The sequence below is a fragment of the Doryrhamphus excisus genome, chromosome 2 (assembly GCF_030265055.1).
Source record: "Doryrhamphus excisus isolate RoL2022-K1 chromosome 2, RoL_Dexc_1.0, whole genome shotgun sequence".
Lineage (NCBI taxonomy): Eukaryota > Metazoa > Chordata > Actinopteri > Syngnathiformes > Syngnathidae > Doryrhamphus > Doryrhamphus excisus.
The window spans coordinates 28,213,525-28,233,954 of record NC_080467.1 but is presented as its reverse complement, the minus strand read 5'-3'; the positions used below and the strand labels follow the sequence as shown (position 1 = coordinate 28,233,954).

Here is a 20,430-nt window from a genome sequence, read left to right as displayed (position 1 = left end):
TTAGGATGAATTTATGCAAATATTTCAACTTTCTTTAAAATAATCTTTAAAATATTTTAAGATTTTTTGAATTTTAAAAATTTTATTTTTGATTTTTTTATTTACTTAAATTCAAAATTAATAATTAATAAATTATTTTCTATTCCTATTGTTATATTACATTTTTTATTATTATTATTTTGTTAGTATTTTATCCTCATAATATTTTGATTTTATACTGATAATATTGTAAAAGAAATCATTTTTTTATTTAATATTTAAACTGTTTATCCTTGAAAAAAATTCCCTTTAAAAGACTATTTTTTCTCTTAATATTTTGACTTTATTCTTGTAAAATTACATCGATTTTTTCCACTTCATTTTCTAATTGTTTTTCTTTTTCTTTCATTTCATGATTTTTATTCTTTTATTCTTATTCTTCTTTATTCTGATATATATGTAAAAACATAATCCTATGTTTTTAAATTTAATATTTAAACTGTATGTTATGTTTATCCTCAAAAAAATTCAACATTTTCCCTTTCAATGACAATTTTTTTTCTCTTAATATTTTGACTTTATTCTCGTAAAATTACATCTGTTTTTTCCACTTTATTTTATATATTTTTTTCTTTTTCTTTCTATTTTTCTTTCTTTTCATCAAATGACATCAATTCCCAGAATATCTTAACTTTATTCTGATATTGTAAAAAAAAGAATCCTATTTTTTATTTAATATTTAAACTGTATGTTATGTTTATCCTCAAAAAATTGCAAAATTTTCCCTTAGACAATTTTTTTCTCTTAATATTTTGACTTTATTCTCATAAAATTACATCTGTTTTTTCCACTTCATCTTCTTTTTTTTCTATTTTTCTTTCTTTTCATTCTCAGAATATTTTGACTTTATTCTCATAAAATTACATCCGTTTTTCCCACTTCATTTTCTATTTTTTTTCTTTTTCTTTCTATTTTTCTTTATCTGCATTCTTAGAATATTTTGACTTTATTCTCGTTAAATTACGTTTTTTTCCACTTCATTTTCAATTTTTTTTTCTTTTCTCTTTTTTTATTTCTATTTTTCTTTTTCTTTTCATAATATGACTTAATTCTCAGAATATTTTGACTTTATTCCCACAATATTCTAACCTTTTCCCCAACCTAAAAACACAACAAAAACAATCTTATATTCTTTTAACCGTGAGAGTAATGGCGTTATGTTTGGGTGTACTGTATATGTCAGCTGGGTGCTTCCTCTACCTTGGGCACGTCGATAGCGACCTCCCTCATGGCGCTGGGCTTCACCAGTGTCATGGCCCGCTGCAGATCGGTTAAAGTGACGGTCACCTTGCCCGTCAGCTGCTGGTCCGTCGGCTGATTGGATGATCCAATCGCTCGCCTCAGTGCGTGCAAACCTGTTGAAAAGATTGTTTGCACGGAATAAGATGGATGCAATGGAAAACATCGATGATGTCATTCTCAGGCGTGTTAATAAGTGAGGCGAGTGAAACGGTAGCGCCAACGTGGAAGTCGGGACTTGAGGCTTTATGTGACTTTTAATCCAATTTAAGCTCAAAGCATCGAGGCTTGTGCAGCACGATGCGACCGTACACGCTACGAAACGCAAAACAAATGAACATGAATTCCCGTCTTTTGACAAAAGGGGGGGTGCATAAGGTTTGAATAGCCTTGGCATGAAGAGGCGTCGGCACGAAAACTAGAAGAACATCCGCCTTTGTTTGCCTCACAAAAGAAGTCACAGGAAAGAACTTCCAGGAGGAAAAAAAAAACGAGTACAGACGCACAAAGGAGGACGTCGGGAAGAAAGAACATATTTATTCGCAGGAAGAGAGTGTTTATTAGTACAAAGAGTAAAAAAAAAAAAGGCCTAACACGCGTTCTCCTCCTTTATGGAGGCACAGGAGCCGGGAGAAGGTATTCCAAGCATCCAGCGTGGACAAAAGGAATGCGGTGTTCGTTTCACGCTGCTGAAAGTCGGTTATTTACCGTCCGGCCCAAAGTTGTAGATCAGTCGGGATATTCCGTGGTTGCCAGATTGATGCGCCAACTTTACACAGAAGTACTTTGCAGGCACGTACATTTGGGGTCAACACGATTAACAAGTACGTACTTAGGTCCCGTTTAAGGGTTTTGGTAATGTCTTTTGTGATTAGCTCATTTGTTTTGACGTTGCTTGATTCCATTTAGTGCAAAGAGGCCGCCAGAGCAAATCTTCCATGTTTAATTTCATTTGAACATGCATCAGATTACAATTGAATGCATCACATAATCAGTTCACAGTTCCACATGTCCAAAAAGGAGTAGGAAGAAGCAAAGCTTATTAAATCCTACCCCTCCATCTGGTACTTTTACAATCAGTAACTGTTACATTTGTTCACTTCCTGCTTTCCTAATATAATATAAGTTTTTTTAATTAAGGTTTTTGATTTTTGAATTTTAATTTTTTTTAATTTTAAAATTTTTATTTTTACAATCAGTAACTGTTACATTTGTTCACTTCCTGCTTTCCTAATATAATGTAAGTTTTTAATACATTTTTTATTTTTTTTAATTTTTACATTTTTTAATTTTAATTTTTACAATCAGTAACTGTTACATTATATTAGGAAAGCAGGAAGTGAACAAATGTAACAGTTACTGATTGTAAAAATTAAAAAAAAATGTAAAATTAAAAATATTTTAAAAAATGAATTTAAAAAACATTATATTAGGAAAGCAGGAAGTGAACAAATGTAAGTTTTTTAAATTAATTTTAAAAATGTTTTAATTTTTAAAAAAAATTATTTTAATTTTTACAATCAGTAACTGTTACATTATATTAGGAAAGCAGGAAGTGAACAAATGTACGTTTTTTTAAATTAATTTAAAAAAATGTTTTAATTTAAAAAAAAAAATAATAATTTTTACAATCAGTAACTTACATTTGTTCGCTTCCTGCCTTTCTAATATAATTTTAGTTTTTTTTTTATTTTATAAATTTTGATTTTTTAATTAAATTTTTTTTTTTTTTGGTCACATACCGAAGTACAAGGCGATATGAGCATCCAATGACATAATGGGTACCATAGTAAGTGTCAATATAGTGATATATATATAGCACATCATGACGATTGGCCGCAAAAGGTCGGTCTGGTTTCAGACCAAATTATGATACGTCCGACTTGTGACCGTGCGCAGGTTTCGCCCCTGAAGGTAGGAGGTCGGTTTTCCAACGTAAGCGGGCCATGTGGGCCATGATTAGTAGTCACGAAGCCATCCCGCAAAAACGTTTCCAACCCCAGCATTGGGAAGCGTATATTACAAACAAGCATTTCCACTGCATGAGTGTTCACAGTCAAGTCATCTCCTGGAAGGGGGGCGGGGCGGGGCAGGGGGGGGGGGGGGGTAGTCCTGGCTGTGCGTGGCAAATGTTGAGGTACCATGGAGGGGGTTTACCATGAAACAGGACTGCATCCTGTTTAGATGTTCCAGGACGAGGTGAGGAGGGACAGAACGAATGCATGTCAAGGCAGGGTCACTGCGCTCCCCACTTTCCACCTGCCATCAATCTGACCCCCCCCCACACATGTTAGCCTTCAGCCACCCCATGCAAACCCCATGCGCTGCTTAGCTTGCATAAAAACATCTGGCCCCGAGTGGAAGGGAGCTGGCAAGGCAGGATGTGGAAGGAAGTTGGGGTTGAGCGCCGAGATGTGGAGCATCGGCCGCAACACCATGTGCACTAACCCCAAAGCATCAGCCTAGCTGCCTGCCCCTGGTGACGAGGGCGGCCTCCGCCCCTCCAGTGCGGGCAGGACGCAGGGATGGGTAATAAAACCCAAAAACTTTTCCACAAACTCTTTTCATCTCCTTGAACTCGGGTGTCCGTCTCACCTGTGGCGAATATGCTTGCTGTGTGATGTCGTTCATAAAAATGACATCTGTGGCGCCCCCCCCCCCTTTGACTTATGGAACTTTATTTGTAGAGACAAAGACGTTTCGCTGGATGGCCGCCATGTTTTGCAACCAATCTACCTCAAATTTGACTCGCAGAGATTCGGCTAAAGTCATAAACAAGACGGAGCCGGCTGTGAGTGTTTTGAGACGAGGGAGGGGCTTATTGGGGCCCCTTGCTGGTTAGGAAGAGGGATATGTTAGGGTTTCAGTTAGAAAGGCCACAATTTTTACTTCAACACTGATCCTTCCTGCTACATCTTCTTACTCTCTGGCAGACCGGGTGCGTATGAGGGGTTAATAGAGGGATATGTGTTTTCATGTTAGGGTTTCAGTTAAAAAGCCCACATTTTTTACTTCAACACTGATCCTTCCTGCTACATCTTCTTACTCTCTGGCAGACCGGGTGCGTATGAGGGGTTAAAAGAGGGATATGTGTTTTCATGTTAGGGTTTCAGTTAAAAAGCCCACATTTTTTACTTCAACACTGATTCTTCCTGCTACATCTTCTTACTCTCTGGCAGACAGGGTGCGTATGAGGGGTTAATAGAGGGATATGTGTTTTCATGTTAGGGTTTCAGTTAAAAAGCCCATATTTTTTACTTCAACACTGATTCTTCCTGCTACATCTTCTTACTCTCTGGCAGACAGGGTGCGTATGAGGGGTTAATAGAGGGATATGTGTTTTCATGTTAGGGTTTCAGTTAAAAAGCCCATATTTTTTACTTCAACACTGATTCTTCCTGCTACATCTTCTTACTCTCTGGCAGACCGGGTGCGTATGAGGGGTTAATAGAGGTTTATGTGTTTTCATGTTAGGGTTTCAGTTAGAAAGCCCACAATTTTTACTTCATGGTTCATCGATAATGTTTTTCGACAAGAGTTAAAAAAAAATTTGCATTGAATTTTTAGAGATTTTTTTTTGTTTTTCTGTTTAAGTCTACAAAAGACTAAAAAAAAGTAACTCAAGGGGTTTGATTACTTAATGAATATAACGACAATTACGCCAGGTTGGCAAAACTGATCCTTCCTGCTACATCTTCTTATTCTCAGGCAGACCGGGTACGTATGAGGTGCGACCACACAAGTCTACAAAAGACTTTAAAAAAAAAGTAACTCAAGGGGTTTGATTACTTAATGAATATAATGACAATTGTGCCAGGTTGGCAAAACTGATGCTTCCTGCTACATCTTCTTATTCTCTGGCAGACCGGTTGCGTATGAGGTGTGTTAACCAGCAGAGTTACATCTAAAGTCCCGTTATAATGGGTTTTGAAGGTATTTGCTCAATTGTGCTAGCTAAAAATATAAGCTAAAACAAACACATAGTCTCACAAATACACGCAACCACACAAGTCTACAAAACACTAAAAAAGTAACTCAAGGGGTTTGATTACTTAATGAATATAATGACAATTTCACCAGGTTGGCAAAACTGATCCTTCCTGCTACATCTTCTTATTCTCTGGCAGACCGGTTGCGTATGAGGTGCGTTAACCAGCAGAGTTACATCTAAAGTCCCGTTATAATGAGTTTTGAAGGTATTTGCTCAATTGTGCTAGCTAAAAATATAAGCTAAAACAAACACATAGTTTCACAAATACAGACTAAAGATACTTATACACGCACCCACACAAGTCTACAAAAGACTAAAAAAAAAAGTAAGTCAAGGGGTTTGATTACTTAATGAATATAACGACAATTTCGCCAGATTGACAAAACTGATCCTTCCTGCTACATCTTCTTACTCTCTGGCAGACCACATAAAGTCCCATTATAATGGGAAGACTCCAGCCTCTTACATTATCTTGAGTGTATAAAAAGCCAGGCAGGGAAATGAAGGGTGCTTTTTTGCAGCTGCGCTGTAATAAGACCCGCTTACTTGTAGGCATACAGGGACTGCAGATAAGCCCAGACAGTCTGTATTAGGTATTGTTGTCAGGAATAAACAATCTGGTTCTCATTCTATAATTTGGTTCTTTAAGATTCCCTTATCCTCTATTTGAAACCCACTTAGAGTCCTCATGGGGAGGATTTCTACAGTTTCTACCACAAAGACATTTTTATAAGGGTCACAAAGTGGACACCCGACGTTGTCCTGTGACTGCAGCCTTAAAAGCAACAGCATGCGTGATTCCCTGCTACCTTGCACCCAATCAGCGTGAGATGAAATCCACACTCTTCCAGCGCTAATGACCAGGCTTGCCCTTACGAGAAAGGGAAATGAGCTTCATGAGCCACAGAGCTCTCCGACCTGGAAGCCTGAGGGGCAGCGGAAACTCAATTCAACAATGCGACTTTTAACTTTTTTTGCTTCAGGGATTCGCTCGGCCTCGCTCTCGCTCTGGTTGGCTGGCCGGACGGACTTTTCTTGGCCAAGTCGCAGCACACATTTGGTTTGGTTATGAAAACATCCGATGGGAAGGAAGAGGTGAGGGGGGTGGGGGGCGGGGGGGGGGGGGGGGGGGGACATAACACTGTTTAATTTGAACCTTATGTGCACTCCATTTCGTTCCACGGTGCTCCACATTTGCAGGAGATGTGGTGGAAATAGAAAGATGAAGATACTGGGAATCGAACGTGGTGCATCACAGCAAAGCTAAGTACAAGAAAATATCAAATAAAAGGTAAAGACCAACGAGAGGACAGCAAATAACATTATTAACATTATTGTTGTTTGTAAACGACCCATCGGACTTATGGATGCTGACTCAGCAGATTACTAAAAATACATTTTATAGAAAATAATGATAGTTTTGGGCCCTCCATTTCATGAAATGATACAGTTCAGGGCAAAATGATGACTTTGCTGCGTGCAATATTGCATAAAAACCCAAACGGTGTAAGAAAACCGAGGAAAAATATTGGAACAAAACCTAGTCATACAAAAACTGTAGTAACCCGACCCAAGGCTTGTACTTCTTAATACATGACCATGCGCTCAAAAAACTACATTTTAATTTCCACTTTCTCCATCCATGCATTTTTCGGGTATGCTGGAGCCTATCCCATCTGTCTTAGAGCGATTTGCACTTTCTCATGTACTTAAAATCATTAAAGTTGCAGCTGCAGATCATGAGGCGTTTGTTTTTTTTGTCTTGCGGCATATTCTAAAAATAAAATTTAACAAAAAAATTTAAAAAAATTGTAGTATTTTTACAAGAATAAAGTCAAAATATTAGAGAAACAAAAAAATTATAAAAAAAAAAATAATGAGAGAAAATAATGTTATTTCAGAAGCATACAGTTGAAAAGGTAAAGTAAGAAACAACAAATAATAATGATGTAATTTTGGGGAAACTTTGGTTGCGGAAAAAGTTATAATATCATGAGAATAAAGTCATAAACTATTGTGGGAATAAAGTCCTAATCACAAGAAAAACATTGACAAGAAATAAACATTTGGTAAATAAATAATATAATAATAAATATAATCATAAAAAATAAACAATCTCTGTGTGGAGTTTGCATGATGTCCCCGTGCATTTTCTCCGGGTACTCCGGTTTCCTCCCACATTCCAAAAACATGCTAGGTTAATTAGCATTACTCCAAATTGTCCATAGGTATGAATGTGAGTGTGAATGGTTGTTTGTCTATATGTGCCCTGTGATTGGCTGGATGGCGACCAGTCCAGGGTGTACCCCCGCCTCTCGCCTGAAGACAGCTGGGATAGGCTCCAGCACCCCCCACGAAAGCAGTAGAAAATAAATGAATCATTCGAGCATTTCCAGTGATATTCAGCAGCGGTCAAAGGTTTAGGGACATCTTCTCATTCAATAGCATAATAAACTGACCCTAAACTTTTGCTACAGCTAATTCATTGGCCCTCATTTGTTTTCATACAATCTGCAGTGTGCATAAGGAGGTAGAAAAAGACAAAGAGAAACAACAAGACGTGAAAAAAAAACAGCCAATCTGCAAGGAGTCTGTGCACGGCTCTCCAGCGACGCCGTCCTCGCATGAAAATACTTTCTGCATTACACCATTACACAACCACAGGAACGTTTTCATTACTTGCCGGTCCTTCCGGAACACTCTCTGCACCTGTATTTACAATAGCCAACATCTGTTCCGGAGCTGAAACACTGCAATAATATGTGCTCTTAAACACACACACACACACATTACATGTACACAAGGATGACAAGGACGGGCACGTGTACCACACACACACACACACACACATACACAATCCCAGCTGTCAGTGAGCACAAGCTAAGTGGCGGGGTTAAGGAGTCCAAGCAGCACATTTCCGGATTTTATAAACACAGCCTGAAATAAACTCAACATGCTGATCCGGCTGATATTTATGCAGCCTGAAATTCCACAAGTGTCTTTAAAAGGACACAAAAGGTACGTAAAACGCTTTATAAGGCCGGGCGGTCGCCGTAAACGTACGTGTGTCCTTACCCCCCCCCCCCACACACACACACCCGCCTTTCCTCTGGTGCACAATTTATGCCAAACACACCACAACTCCTTCCTGCATGACCCCCAAGGTTCCATGTTGGAATATTATTAGAACGTTTTAAATATGTGTATTGGAAGTGTGGTTTTGGTTTTATTTCATTTGAACATGCATCAGATTACAATTGAATGCATCACATAATCAGTTCACAGTTCCACATGTCCAAAAGGAGTAGGAAGAAGCAAAGCTTATTAAATCCTACCCCTCCATCTGGTACTTTTACAATCAGTAACTGTTACATTTGTTCACTTCCTGCTTTCCTAATATAGTTTAAGGGGTTTTTTTTGTTTTTTTTTTTAATAATTAAGTAGTACAAGGTGATATGAGCATGGGTACCATAGTAAGCGTCAATATAGTGATATATATAGCACATCATGACTGGTTCAAGACTCTTCATCCTTGTATTTAGCAAACTGCTTGTATTGTTTCTTGAATTGGCTAATTTTAATTTTAATTTTAATTTTAATTTTAATTTTAATTTTAATTTTAATTTTAATTTTAATTTTAATTTTAATTTTCAAATGAATGAATGAATGAATGATTTTCATTTTAATTTTAATTAACTGTTACATTTGTTCACTTCCTGCTTTCCATAATACAGTTTAAGGTTTTGTTTTTTTTAATAATGTACAACTGTTTGTATTGTTTCTTGAACTGGCTAGTTTTAATTTTAATTTTAATTTTAATTTTAATTTTAATTTTAATTTTAATTTTAATTTTAATTTTAATTTTAATTTTAATTTTAATTTTAATTTTAATTTTAATTTTAATTTTAATTTTAATTTTCAAATGAATGAATGAATGAATGATTTTCATTTTAATTTTAATTAACTGTTACATTTGTTCACTTCCTGCTTTCCATAATACAGTTTAAGGTTTTTTTTAATACTGTACAACTGCTTGTATTGTTTCTTGAATTGGCTAATTTTAATTTTAATTTTAATTTTCAAATGAATGAATGAATGAATGAATGAATGAATGAATGAATGATTTTAATTTTAATTTTAATTTTAATTTTAATTTTAATTTTAATTTTAATTTTAATTTTAATTTTAATTTTAATTTTAATTTTAATTTTAATTAACTGTTCCATTTGTTCACTTCCTGCTTTCCACAATACAGTTTAAGGTTTGTTTGTTTGTTTTTTTAATAATGTACCCCGTACCGAAGTACAAGGTGATATGACCATACAAATGACATAATGGGTACCATAGTATAATACAGTATATCACATATTATTGTTGAGACATAGTTAAAAGTACACGGATAAAGTACAGTACTGTTAAAAGCCTTTTAAATGTGCTTGTGGTTTAGAGCGGGATATTTACGGGTTGAGTTCTTTGTGCCGTCAAGTTACAAGCCGAAGCTTTCAGCAGAGTTGTGTGTTTATTATTGCCCATAATCAATTTTACTGGCCTTTTTTTTTTTTTTTTGTTCTGGTGGGCTTGCCCTGTTTAGAGAGGCTTGTAAACAGCGGGGCCCGGATGTGGCAGCAACCAAACAAGCATGCACACGCGCACACACACACACACACTTAACAGGGTTTGGACTCTGGAAGTGAGTCATCTGCACCCTGAGAGTCTACCAGGCTCCGGCAGACCACATGACGGCATCCAATAGTGAAACGGGGTCAATACGCGAGGATGATGACACGAGGGAATGAGGGGCGGGGCCTCGGGGGAAAACTTTATAGGCATCACGGGTGAAGGCTGACTTTACAGGGCAGACTAACGGATGATTCGGCTTCTTAAATCAATCAACCGACACTCTTTCATAAAAAATAAGCCATTTGTAATCAGTTACAGAGAACGGCAGGTCACATGATACTCTTCCAGCAGCATATCATGCAGTGTCTTGACTAAAGCTTATTTTTCTGTTATGTGTGACATATTGCTAGCATGTTATCTATACTGCTTCCTGCCGCTTTGTCAGTGTATTTTCCTCCCTTTCTACAAGCAAATCATATGAAGAGCTTGCAACCAAAAGGCGCTAAATCCAATTTTCACTAAGATGCATGTTTTTCATGAGTTTAATAGACCTCTGTCATGTGTATCCAAATCACATATTTTGGTCTTGAAATCATTTTAAAAAATATGAAAAAAAATGTATGCTTTCAACAAAAAGGCGCTATTTCCATTTCAGATTTCAACCAAAAGGAGCTAAATCCCTTTCTTTATTCTTTATTCTGATTGGCCCAAGTTTCCCATCTATTGATAATCTGACCAATCAGAGGGAAGAATACAATTGGCACTGCACATACAAAAAGCCAGTATCAGTGCGCATCCTGTTTTGTTTGTGTACATTTTGATCGAATACGAAGTCGCAAAAATACTGCAATTTATACAATCCTAATGCAGTTTTACCATGAATGAGCTGGCTGATATAAGAAATAACCCAAGGAAAAGACAGAAGAATGAAGGAGAATGGAAGAAAAACAAGGCTAAAAGGAGATCAAATAGCGGTGAAGCTGAGTTGAAATTTTGTGTTTGATTCCGTCCCATATGTGCCATTTGGTGTTAGGGAATTGATGTGCGTGTGGCTGTATGTTGATGTGAACATGAAAATAAAAGATATTCTTGGATGTTTAATTTTCTATTGTTGAAATTAATGAAATTTAAAATTTTATCAGTAACAGTGTACTAGTGGTAGGTTATAACATTTTGTTTCTGTAATGTGTGAAGGTGAACGAGTGCATGTGTGTGTGTGTGTGGGTGGGGGGTGTATTGTATGTTGAAAATGGCTTCTGTGTTGTAATTATTTTATTAGCATAGCACATTCTTTTACAACAATGCCATTGAAGAAGTTAAAGGTGACTTCAAATTTATTTCAGCCAAAAGGCGCTAAATCCGAAAAAAAAGTAATTAAAAAATATATATAAAATACATGGTGTGTGCAGGATTTTTATAGCATGCATTTTTATGACCTATATTGATAGTTCTTTCATTTGCAATATAGACTTGATGACCAAATAGATTGATATGTGCGTAGTTAAAAATCATTGATTTTCTCGAAATCAGTCAAAATGGATTTAGCACCTTTTGGTTGCAAGCTCTTCATATCATGCAGTGTCTTGACTAATGCAGGTTATTTCCTTGTTATGTGTGACATATCGCTAGCATGTTATCTACTGCATCCTGCCGCTTTGTTAGTGTCTTTTCCTCCCTTTCTACAAGTAAATCATATATATCAGCAAGCAGCATATCATGCAGTGTCTTGACTAAAAGCAGCTTAAACCTGGTTATATGTGACATATCGCTAGCATGTTATCTACTGCTTTGTCAGTGTCTTTTTACCCCTCTCTACAAGAAAATCATACATAGCAGCAAGCAGCATATCATGCAGTGTCTTGACTAATGCAGCTTATTTTCTTGTTATGTGTGACATATCGCTAGCATGTTATCTACGGTTTCCTGCCGCTTTGTCATTGTGTCTTTTTACCCCTCTTTCCAAGCAAATCATATATATCAGCAAGCAGCATATCATGCAGTGTCTTGACTAACGCTTATTTTCCTGTTACGTTACATTATTTTTTCAGTATTTTATCGACTCCTTTCCACTGCTGTGTTAAATAGAAATTGTCAATGGTGCATTTTGTCTTCTTTCTGAAAGTCATGAGACATAGCAGCAAGCAGCATATCATGCACAGTCGTGCCATTTGTCCTCATTACCAGCCTAAGAGCGGTATGATATTTTTGAGCTATGTCTTACAACTGTAATGGGAAAAATTAAGTGGCTGGAAAAAAACTTTCATGCATGTCATCCCTTAGCATATCATACAGCATCTTTGTTAATCACTTTAACCAAGTTAATAATGTTGATATGTTGTTTGTTTGAACATAACCTAGCTGTAATATGCTGTTTGTCCGCTAGAGGGAGTTGAGTCAAGTGAGCAGATAAACAACACAAATACACACACACACACACACAGTCAGATTAGCATGTTTAGTTTTGCAGGAAATTCAACTATTTACTGGCAAACTGGTGCCGATCCATCTGCTTCTGCTGAACAAACAAAAACTTCCCGTCATCTTTAAGCAGGTGTTGTGTTTAAGGTAGGAAGTCAGCATCCAAGTACGTATCGGCAACATGTGTGTGTGTGTGTGTGTGTGTGTGTGCAGCTGTGTGCCAAGCGTGTCAGCGTGTTCGTCCCTCATTGTTACCTGGGCAGCCCCAGGAAACAACTGCACTTCCCACGTCATGTTTGTTCCCGACCATGAAGGAAAAAACAGGATTATAAAAAAAAAAAAAAAAAAAATGTAATGTATGTTTGTGTGGGTCTATTTCAATACCCGATGGCGGTAACACCATGTTTGAGTAACCTTTTGGCCCAAACATGGCGGCAGGGGGGTTGGGGGGGTGAAAAAGTGAGTAAGATGACATTTAAGAGCGGGAGCAGCATGTCAAATCTAGACTGTAAAAACATTGAAATGACAGCCGTGGCCGCGTTGACTGAAAGTGTGCGAGGTCCAGTTTCACAAGTGGCGTGACCGCAAATTTCACGCTCGCTGACATTTTAGTCCTGCCCTTATGGAAAAAAAAAATATTGCAGTATATTTAGCAAATATAATGCAATGTATTAGGAAATATATTTCCATATATGGGATCTTATGTTTATATTTTCTAATATATTGCAATATATGCATAGATCATATATGTGTATATATTGATACATATACAAAAAGGACTATATTTTTACATGTTTAAAATTGCATATAATTTGGGATATATAAACTCATATATTATATATTTGGATTTAATATATTTCAATATATTGAAAGCGGCAATCATTTGTATATTCTGCAATATATTGCCATATATTACATGAATATATAATATATGAACAAAAATATATTATTCCATGTATTTATAATATATAATGTATTGGAAAATATAATGGAAAAATAATATATTATAATATAATACAATATATTTAAAGTAATATATTGATAAATATATTTCATTTTCGTAAGGGTGTACACGGGAAAAAAAATCCCAGATTTTTTTTTTTTTTTTTTGCATCCTCGCTCAGCGACTTTTTGTGTTTTTGCATAGTCGTGTGCAATGGAAACTTCAAAAAAATCTGTTTTTTTTTACCTCCATATCATCCAATCATGGTGGCGGAATCCATCTATTTGGCTTTCATTTTATGGATTTCATACATTTGGATTTTTGTCCAACGTTTCGGAACAAATTAACTCCAAAAACCGAGGTAAAATAAAAATAAAAATAAAAAAATAAAAAAATAAAATAAAAATAAAAATAAAAATAAAAATAAAAATAAAAATAAAAATAAAAATAAAAATAAAAATAAAAATAAAAATAAAAATAAAAATAAAAATAAAAATAAAAATAAAAATAAAAATAATAAAAAAAAAATAAAAATAATAAAAAAAAATTAAAATTAAAATTAAAATTAGCCAATTCAAGAAACAATACAAGCAGTTGTACATTATTAAAAAAAAAAACAACCTTAAACTGTATTATGGAAAGCAGGAAGTGAACAAATGTAACAGTTAATAAAAATAAAAATAAAAATAAAAATAAAAATAAAAATAAAAATAAAAATAAAAATAAAAATAAAAATAAAAATAAAAATAAAAATAAAAATAAAAATAAAAATAAAAATAAAAATAAAAATAAAAATTAAAATTAAAATTAAAATTAAAATTAAAATTAAAATTAAAATTAAAATTAAAATTAAAATTAGGAAAGCAGGAAGTGAACAAATGCAACAGTTACTGAAGTACCAGATGGAGGGGTAGGATTTAATAAGCTTTGCTTCTTCCTACTCCTTTTGGACATGTGGAACTGGGAACTGATTATGGGATGCATTCAACTGTAATCTGATGCATGTTCAAATGAAATTAAACCATTACCATTAGCCCCCACCAATATTTTGAATAATTTTTTTTTTTTTTGCATCCTCGCTCAGCGACTGACTTTTTGTGTGTTTTTACATAGTCGTGCGCAATGGAAACTTCAAAAAAATAGTTTTTTTTTTTTACCTCCATATCATCTAATCATCATTCGGGACAAATTAACTCCAAAAACCGAGGTACCGCAGTACTTTACAAGTCCTCCGTGTATTCTGTCAACAATGTGGGTGACTTAGGTATTCATTCAAGGTAAAACTGGATCAAATATTTACGATCCTTTGCCCTGATTCTTTCCTGTGGCGTTCGCCCTGCAAAGTCGACGTGGCGGCAAAGCTCTTTCACCACTCTTCCCGACTCCCGCCTCAGCTGGAAATGCAATACGGTGCTCGGACCACCCAGGGAGCGCTTGACAGGACACGCGCACGGGAAATAAAGGGGGTGTGCACACATCCAATCACACACGTAGAAAGTGTGTGTGTGATTTGCAAGAGGTGGATGGGTTTGTGAGTGAAGAGGAAGAGGAGGAGGAGGAGGAGGTGGTTTCAGTGGTTTCTGTCTTTGGGATTTGAACACCACAGAAACCCCCCAACTTCCTTTTAGGTTAATAAAACACGACAATTGACTGCAGGAATTTAACACACGGCTCGTTTTTTGGAAGAAGTAAGTCGGCGGCCATTGTGGTCGGACGCAGAAAAGGTAGGCGGGGGTTGGAGACCCGCTCATTCACTCCAATGGGATAGTCAAGACACTGGTTTGATTGACAGTTATTAGAGTGGGTGGAGCTAAACAATTTTTTTAAATTTTTTGTTTCAAAAAAATAAAAAATAAAAAATAAAAAATAAAAAATAAAAAATAAAAAATAAAAAATAAAAAATAAAAAATAAAAAATAAAAAATAAAAAATAAAAAATACAAAATACAAAATACAAAATAAAAAATACAAAATAAAAAATACAAAAATACAAAAATAAAAATTAAAAAATTAAAATACAAAAAATTAAAAATTAAAATACAAAAAATTAAAAAATACAAATAAATAAATAATGCTTATAAATGCTTATTTTGACCTTCTCGCGTCGCTAAATAAATTTAATAAAAAACTTCTTGACATCAGAATTTTCCTCATCCAACCCAGTGTAGATGGTGATTTTTTAATTATAATTTGAATCAAAAATCTGATTCCTACCTGCCTCCTTGCAAACAGCCGCCAGGTCGGCCCCGACGTAGCCGTGGGCGGCGTCAGCCAGGCGTGTCAGCTCCTCTGCGGTGGCGTCGCACGGCACGGAAGCCAGCTGCTTCTGCAAAATGTCGGCACGTTCGGCGGGGCTGGGAACTCCAACCTGTTAGAAAACGGGATTACATGAGCATATATAAGGGGGGCTAGAATTGACCCTTGGGGAACTCCAAACAAAACGTTGCGTTTCTCTTCTAGGTCAGAACGATGTAGGAAAAGTACACACCTCCAGCTCTTTGTCAAAGCGGCCTGGTCGCCTCAAGGCGGGGTCGAGGGCATGGGGCCGGTTTGTGGCCCCCAGGACCAGAAGCTGTCCTGAATGACCTTCCTGCACAGACGATGTTCAAAATCAGATTTATTTCATATTATTGCTGCTATTCTAACCATTCATTAAAATTAAAATTAAAATTAAAATTAAAATTAAAATTAAAATTAAAATTAAAATTAAAATTAAAATTAAAATTAAAATTAAAATTAAAATTAAAATTAAAATTAAAATTAAAATTAAAATTAAAATTAAAATTAAAATTAAAATTAGGAAAGCAGGAAGTGAACAAATGTAACAGTTACTGAAGTACCAGATGGAGGGGTAGGATTTAATAAGCTTTGCTTCTTCCTACTCCTTTTGGACATGTGGAACTGTGAACTGATTATGGGATGCATTCAATTGTAATCTGATGCATGTTCAAATGAAATTAAACCATTAGCATTACCCCCAACTAAGAAATATTTTGAATTAAAAAATTAAAATTAAAATTAAAATTAAAATTAAAATTAAAATTAAAATTAAAATTAAAATTAAAATTAAAATTAAAATTAAAATTAAAATTAAAATTAAAATTAAAATTAAAATTAAAATTAAAAAATATTAAATTATATTATGAAAGCAGGAAGTGAACAAATGTAACAGTTACTGATTGTAAAAGTACCAGATGGAGGGGTAGGATTTAATAAGCTTTGCTTCTTCCTACTCCTTTTGGACATGTGGAACTGTGAACTGATTATGGGATGCATTCAATTGTAATCTGATGCATGTTCAAATGAAATCAAACCATTAGCATTACCCCCAACTAAGAAATATTTTGAATTAAAAAATTAAAATTAAAATAGGGTTAGGATTAGGTTTAGGGTTAAAATTAAAATTAAAATTAAAATTAAAATTAAAATTAAAATTAAAATTAAAATTAAAATTAAAATTAAAATTAAAATTAAAATTAAAATTAAAATTAAAATTAAAATTAAAATTAAAATTAAAATTAATTAGGAAATCTGATTGGTTGTGGTCATGAAATATGGTCATAAATCCAGATCCAGTCTATGCATGAGAATAAGAATATACATATAAACAGTGTACGTATATACTGTATATGATATGTAATAAATGGCCATCAGCACCCAAGAGAAGCTGAATCGCATCCAAGCGATGATTCTTATGATTCATGAGACGTTCAAGACGTTTGACATTTTAAAAGCCTGATTACAAAAAAAAGGGTTTGTGTTTCTTGGAATGGTCTGAAGATGTCAGAGAAGAAGTTAGGATGCAAGCAGGAATGCTGTGGAGGAGGACAGCGGACTGATCCGGGATGATAACCTTGGCTCTTGGTACAGGAAATGAGTAGTAATGACTAGCAGTACTACTACAAAAAACAACACGTCTTTGCTGATATCATTTTTGTCAGGTCATGGTGATCTCAGGTGATTTGTTTCCCAGGTTTGGAATGGTTCGGTTGAAGCATTCCCAAGCGTTTCCAATTGCTGCCAAATGGCCTGAAAGCATCACACGGGAGGACAGCCTGACAGCGGTACACTTGGGGATCGAACACGAAAAAAGGATAACTTACGGAACCGATCCCGTCCATGAGAGTCAGGAGGGAAGCGACGACTCGTTTTTCCACTTCGTTTTGGGCGCCGTCTCGTTTGGGACACAAAGCATCCAGTTCGTCAATAAAGATGATTGAAGGTGTTCTGTTTGAAAGAAAAGAAAAATAAAGTTTTATTTCATGCGGTGGGTGTCGGTTATATTATGTTATGTCGGCCATATTTGGGCGTTACTAGCATATCAATCAGAATGAGAATGATAGTTTACCTCTCAGATGCCTCGGTGAATATTCGCCTGAGTGTTTCTTCGGTTTCCCCGTAGAACCTGCACACACACGCGCACACACACACACACACACACACACACGACATGAAGTAACTTAGCTTATATGCTACGGCGCCAGATGATTCCATCTTACTTGCTCATGATTTCTGGCCCGTTGATCACCGTCATGTGAGCGCCCACCTCGTTGGCGATGGCTCTTCCGATCATCGTCTTTCCCGTGCCAGGGGGTCCGTACAGGAGGACCCCCCTTGGAGGGGGGATGCCTAGAAAAAAAAATACAACCACGATAAATTCATTGGAATGATGGGATATTTTTTTACAACATTTTTTTTTTTTTATTATTATTATTATTTTGTTATTATTTGTTGTAGTGTTTTATTTTCCTTTTAAATTCACAATTTATTCTTATATCACCTTATTTTACTCATATTTTTTTAAATTATTATTGTCATAACAGAGGGGCCCAGGCCTATGTGGGATAGGCTCCAGCATACCTGCGACACTAGTGAGGATAAGCGGCATAGAAAATGGATGGATGGAATCACAAAAAAATTATATTTTATTTAATTAATTTATTATTATTCATTATTATTCATTATTATTCATTATTATTCATTATTATTCATTATTATTCATTATTATTCATTATTATTCATTATTATTCATTATTATTCATTATTAATTATTATTAATTATTATTATTAATTATTATTATTTGCTATTTTTTTTTTACTTTTATTAATTTATTTAATTAATTTTATATTATATATAATATTTTCCTTCCCTATAATGGGATTTTTTTTTAGTATCTTTTGAAAAAATATATTACAATATTATTATTATTACATACATTATTATTATGATTTTTAAATTGAGTCTTCATAGAATGGGCATAAACCTACCATAGTTGGAGAAGAGTTGAGGGTGTTTTTTATTTTTATTAATTTATTTAATTAATTTTACCAAAATATTTTCCTTCCCTATAATGTGATTTTTTTTAAGTATCTTTAGAAAAAAAATATTACAATATTATTATTATTATTATTACATACATTATTATTATGATTTTTAAATTGAGTCTTCATACAATGGGCTTAAACCTACCATAGTTGGAGAAGAGTTGAGGGTGTTTTTTATTTTTATTAATTTATTTAATTAATTTTACCAAAATATTTTCCTTCCCTATAATGTGATTGTTTTAAGTATCTTTAGAAAAAAAATATTACAATATTATTATTATTATTATTACATACATTATTATTATGATTTTTAAATTGAGTCTTCATACAATGGGCTTAAACCTACCATAGCTGGAGAAGAGTTGAGGGTGTTTGAGAGGAAGTTCTATGGTTTCTCTGATGACCTCCAGCTGGCTGCTCAGGCCGCCAATCATGCTGTACGTGACCTTTGACCTCTTCGCTTCTTTAGCGTGTGTTTCCTGCTTCGTCGTCGTCGTCATTCCTCTAAAGGTGACTTTGGTGGTGCTGCATAGGCGGTAGAAGGTGTCAGTGCTCGACCAGCCAGCAGAGGGGGCTGTGGGGGCTTTCTTGGCCTGCTCGGTGCTGAAGGAACCCTCCACACTGGTGGTGGTCTCCTCAGAGTCTGCAGGGGGGTTATGTGCATCACATATGGGAGACGTGGGTGACGTGGGTGAGGACAGGGACGGCAGGGAGGTGGGTTTGTGCGGGGTGCTCGCCGTGGGGGTGGCGCATGGCCCCCTGCTGTCATCTACAGTGAGCAGGCTGAGCTGCAAGGAAAGGTCTGCGGGGGTGGAATCGAGCACGGAGTTCATGGTGGACCATGACTCTTTATCTGGGGCGGAGGAAGACAGACGATGAGGGGGCCTCTGGGGGGCGCTGCCATCCTCGCCTTTTACGGTTTCGATAAAAAGGTTGCAGGGGCGTCCAAAGTAGGTTAGAAAAAGGACGTTTCCTGGAAGAATGATGTTGCCAACTGGAAAATATATATCAATAAAAATCATAATCAAAGAGATGTAAATGTTATTAAAACATATCTCCTCACAATAACCCAAAATACCTAAAGAATTGATCAGGAAGCTCCTGAACTGGTCCGTGTCCAGTTTTTCATCTTTGGACCTGAAAGAAACGAAAAGCAAATTAGCGCTGCAGTTACAACAAAAGTCCAGCAGATGGCAGTGTTTAATCAAAAATTACCGTAACATAAAGTAGTGGCAATTAATTGTTTTCAAACTTCCATTATTGCATTAAATGGTCACAAAAATAATACACACTGGTATTAAACCTAATAATGACATATTTATAAATAAATTTAAATAAAAAAACACTAAGTTATCCAAGTGAAAGTGTACATAATTGATGCAAAACATCAAGTATTATTCATTATTTCATTTTATTTGACAGTGGTAAATGTGCAATTTGTGTGAAATATGCTTTCCTCATAAAAAATAACAAATATGTAAATATTTTGTTCCAGTGTCATGCTGTAGCCACCATAAAACCATAAATCCTTAAACATAACATCCTAATAACTGTGCAGGTGGTGTTTTTATGGTCTAAAAAATAAGATAAACACAATTAATGCTACAATTATTTAATAATGGTATTATAAAAATTGGAAAATTTCCTTCAATTTTCCAGAATAAAATACGCCTTCAAATAATAAAACAAAAATCTATTGAAAAATAATACATTTAGCAATATTTAATATTCAATTGGTATTTAAAAAGTATCATTAATAATACTGTTATTATTTAGTTAATATTTAGCAACTATTCTTAGTAGTAGCATTAAATAAAACCATTGCTAAATTATATTTTAATGTACATTGTAAATTA

The 20,430-nt window shown here is 35.0% G+C and overlaps 2 protein-coding genes across 2 annotated transcripts in view; one reads left to right on the top strand and one right to left on the bottom strand.

The window, feature by feature from the left end:
- Positions 1–7,550, top strand: part of ankrd50 (ankyrin repeat domain 50) — a 256,290-nt gene extending 248,740 nt beyond the window's left edge. Inside the window, exon 5 of the transcript XR_009119869.1 lies at positions 7,467–7,550. The gene's annotated coding sequence lies outside the window, so the exon portion shown is untranslated. The remainder of the gene's footprint in view (positions 1–7,466) is intronic.
- afg2a (AFG2 AAA ATPase homolog A) overlaps positions 1–20,430 on the bottom strand; it is a 104,866-nt gene that overhangs the window by 82,758 nt on the left and 1,678 nt on the right. Inside the window, exons 4-11 of the mRNA XM_058052798.1 lie at positions 19,653–19,711; positions 18,921–19,568; positions 17,749–17,878; positions 17,598–17,654; positions 17,353–17,476; positions 15,738–15,839; positions 15,464–15,617; positions 1,240–1,394 (exon numbers count right to left, since the gene is read on the bottom strand). Of these exons, the coding sequence (XP_057908781.1) occupies positions 1,240–1,394; positions 15,464–15,617; positions 15,738–15,839; positions 17,353–17,476; positions 17,598–17,654; positions 17,749–17,878; positions 18,921–19,568; positions 19,653–19,711 (1,429 nt within the window). The remainder of the gene's footprint in view (positions 1–1,239; positions 1,395–15,463; positions 15,618–15,737; positions 15,840–17,352; positions 17,477–17,597; positions 17,655–17,748; positions 17,879–18,920; positions 19,569–19,652; positions 19,712–20,430) is intronic.